The sequence below is a fragment of the Cydia fagiglandana genome, chromosome 9, assembly GCF_963556715.1.
Source record: "Cydia fagiglandana chromosome 9, ilCydFagi1.1, whole genome shotgun sequence".
Taxonomy (NCBI): Eukaryota; Metazoa; Arthropoda; class Insecta; order Lepidoptera; family Tortricidae; genus Cydia; species Cydia fagiglandana.
The window spans coordinates 13,443,262-13,446,839 of NC_085940.1; the positions used below are offsets into that span (position 1 = coordinate 13,443,262).

Sequence of the window (3,578 nt, forward strand, 5' to 3'; positions counted from 1 at the left end):
TGATAACATTTTAGTCATGTATCACCATGCATCATACCTTGTCACATGTCAGGCGAAGCCACGAGGCGGAATAGTCTTCTGAAACTTATTTTCTCCTTCACCGCACAAAGCGATTTGTACTAAACTGTCTCGCAAAATCTAGTGTTCTGCAGAAGATTAGGAATATGAAAAGCGACTCATTGTTACGAAAATTTGCATCGTTCGTTATCAAAAGTAACTAACTAACTAACTATTTTGGCTCAGCGATCCAAAGAGAATCTTGGCCTCCGAAACGAGAGCGTGCCACCTGTCCCGATCCTGCGCAACTTCCTGCCAGTTACTGACGCGAAGCTGAAGCAGATCCGCCGCCACACTGTCTTCCCAGCGATACCTGGGCCGACCCACTGGACGGCTACCAGTCGGTCGTCCCAAGAACGCCTTCTTGACAGCCCGATCCTCTCCCATTCTGAGTAGGTGACCGAACCAGCGAAGTCTGTGCGCTTTCGTTTCGCCGATGATATTGGGCAAACAAAAGTAATATATCAAAAGTAATAAAAAGAAAATATAAATGGTATAGTGTATGCGGAAAGAGAAGAGTCGCGAAATGTATGGGATCCAATACATTCTACGACTCTTCTCTTTCCGCACAGACTCTATCATCTAAAATTCTAAATTACTTACAGTAAAAATAAATGCTTACGAGGCAATCTAGGTACAGCTTAATTGAAAATTAGCTTATTTTTCTTTTCACTTTTAATTTGAACGTTGAATATTACGTATATTTTCTTTTCTCTATTCATCCCACTCCGCAACTTCGTCTGCCATGATTTAAATTTCATGTAAAACTTTAAGGAATACCGACTTAAGTTTAAACTCCTAAAGAATTTAAATTATTAAATTTTACTAATAAAGTTTTGTTGTAAAACTTTTGAACGACAGTTCTTTCTCATTAGCACATATAATACTTGAAGCACAATTCCAGAAACCTCTGTATTTAATTTCCCCATAGCTTTTATATAGAAATAAAATTCTTAAGTTGAAGATACGGCTTCGAGCTTTTCAATAATCTTGTTGTTCAAAAGCGTAGGAGCATCGATGGCCCATAAATAATCTAAGTGATTGAATTCTTCATTTGGCACTAAGTACGAGTCGGTAGTCGCCGGTAATCGCTTCTTCAACATATTTACCGCTGTTTCACTTGACAATAAATCATTTTTCGACCAAAACAATGTTATCGGTAAAGTGACTCTTTTAAGATCGTATTCGGGAGGCGTTTCTCGTCCGTACATTATTTTATTATGGCTGGTCCCGTAGTCAAACTGTTGGAACCTTTCCGAAGTGACCAGCTGAGCAAAGTGTACCGTAGTCTTCCACGAAGTCCCAGTGCCGAGGTGTGACAGAAATACTGGTAGGAGCTCCTTGTTAAACTGCTTTTCATTGTAACCACATATGGAGAAGATAATGTTTCTACAGTACGCCGCATCAAAGCTGTCTGCTTTGCAAGAAGTCGATATCCTGCCTAGAGCCGAGTGCTTAGGAATGAACTCATGGGACCCGTATAGCATCTCCATGTAAGCGACGTTGCTAGCTAGTGGTGCGAACGATTTCAAAGAAGACTTCATATCGTTCATGAACACTACAGGCGCTAAAGCGAAACCAGCGGTCAGAATCTTGTTATAATCAGGACGTAAAGTTAGCATTGCGAAGAGAATAGTTGTCCCCATCGAATGTCCTATGTATGTAATTTTAGTGCCTTCACCTTTCATTTTAATTATATAGTCAATAATTGCTGGAACGTCGTATAAAGCGACGTCGTGCCAAGAAAAGTTCCAGTAGGATTTGGAGTCGGTTTTCAACCAGGCATGCTCCCTAGAATACTTGTTGCCTCTTATATTGGGCATCCAAACGTCATATCCAGCATCAGCGAGCATGTAAGCTAAGCCTTTTTCGGGGCCGTTGAGAATCCAATCCGCAGAACTGGCGAATAATCCATGATGTAAAATAACCGTCTTCGAGGGAACGTTGTCTCCCTTCTTTGAGCGAGGTATTCTGTGTATGCTAAGTAGGTACCCTTGAGATTTCACAGTGTGAGTTTCGCAATTGTATCCATGGCGAACGATGGTGGCAGGAACTGATAATACGATGTCAGGGTTTTCTAATCGCGCTGTACTATCGTCGCTTGGCAGATAGGACCAGGAATCTGCCACTTTTCTTCCGCTCTCCTTCACGCTTTCGACGTAGTTATTGATGTCAGTGCTGATCTTATTCTGCTGTTCTTCCATGTAGTTATTAACGGTATTCTTCATTTTTGTAGCTTCCTCTAAACTAGAGTTGAAAGCTCTCTCTATTTTTTGTCTCTGCTCTTCAAAGAATCTTGTGGCTTTCTCGGATTGACCGGAAAAAAAGTTGGAAATGGAATCGCTGAAACTCGGGGCTGGCATGACTGTTGTCGCGTAGGCAATTACACTTATTATGAGTGAGGTCCGCATGTTGCTGAGTTTTTAGCTCGTACTGAGCCAGGGACAGAGCGCTTGCCGTAATATCGAGTTCCTTCTGACCCGGAGCTGAGGTCAAGACGTAATAAGATATCAGTTATTGTGTCTGCAATAATTGCCCACATTTTTTAGTTACGCACGTACTTTATCTGTAAATAAACAATATTTGTTGTTTTTCAAAGTTCCTGTTACAGATATAAAAATCCGGCTCATAATTGGAAGAAGGTACAGTATTTTTCCCTACTACCTACGTTCGATGTTTATAGAAGAGGTTGTTGCACAAGATAGAGGGTTACTTACAGATTTATTTAATACATATTATCCTCACTCTCTCTTTTTTCTGCAGATATAATAATAGGCCGTAAGTCTGAAACTATTCTAAGCCATCTTAAGAGGAAAGGTGACGGCCGTTTCTCCGTACAAACGTAGTCATTTTCCTCCTTGCATATAAAAAAAAACTATTAGGTAGATGTATCCAACCACTGTAGGTAAATATGTGGACAAGTATATTGTACTTAGTTACTTATTGTTAGGTACTAACAGTTTCAAAGTTTTAAATAATTTTATTCACCCCGGTTGACAATATGCCTACTGGCCCACTCTAGACAGGCTAGACTTATCTTGGATGCTTGAACCGCGACGGAGGAAGGCCAGGGACACGGGACATAGCTGCAGGAACTATGGTTAGACAGATAACAGACGTCACCTTCCTTATTACAGTTTAAATAAACTTGTTGTTGCTTTATAATTCCGCTTTTTTAGAGTTCCGTACCCAAAGGGTAAAACTGAACCCTATTACTAAGACTCCGCTGTCCGTCCGTCCGTCCGTCCGTCCGTCTGTCACCAGGCTGTATCTCACGAAACGTGATAGACAGTTGAAATTTTCGCAGGTAATGTATTTCTGTTGCCGCTATAACAACAAATACTAAAAAGTACGGAACTCTCGGCGGGCGAGTCCGACTCGCACTTGTCCGGTTTTTTTAATTGTACTCCGCAAGCACGGCTACAAAGCACGGTTATAAATCGTTTTAACGAGACTTGTAGGTGTTTTTATTTGTTAGTTATCATCATCATCATTTCAGTCGCCCACTGCTGAGCATAGAG

At 41.0% G+C, this 3,578-nt stretch overlaps 1 protein-coding gene across 1 annotated transcript; it reads right to left on the minus strand.

Moving 5' to 3' along the window:
* Positions 1-604: 604 nt before the first annotated feature.
* LOC134667411 (lipase 3-like) lies at positions 605-2,709 on the minus strand. The gene has a single exon (XM_063524815.1). It carries the CDS (start codon positions 2,466-2,468, stop codon positions 1,011-1,013), a length of 1,458 nt encoding a protein of 485 aa, XP_063380885.1. The 5' UTR covers positions 2,469-2,709; the 3' UTR covers positions 605-1,010.
* Positions 2,710-3,578: the final 869 nt, after the last annotated feature.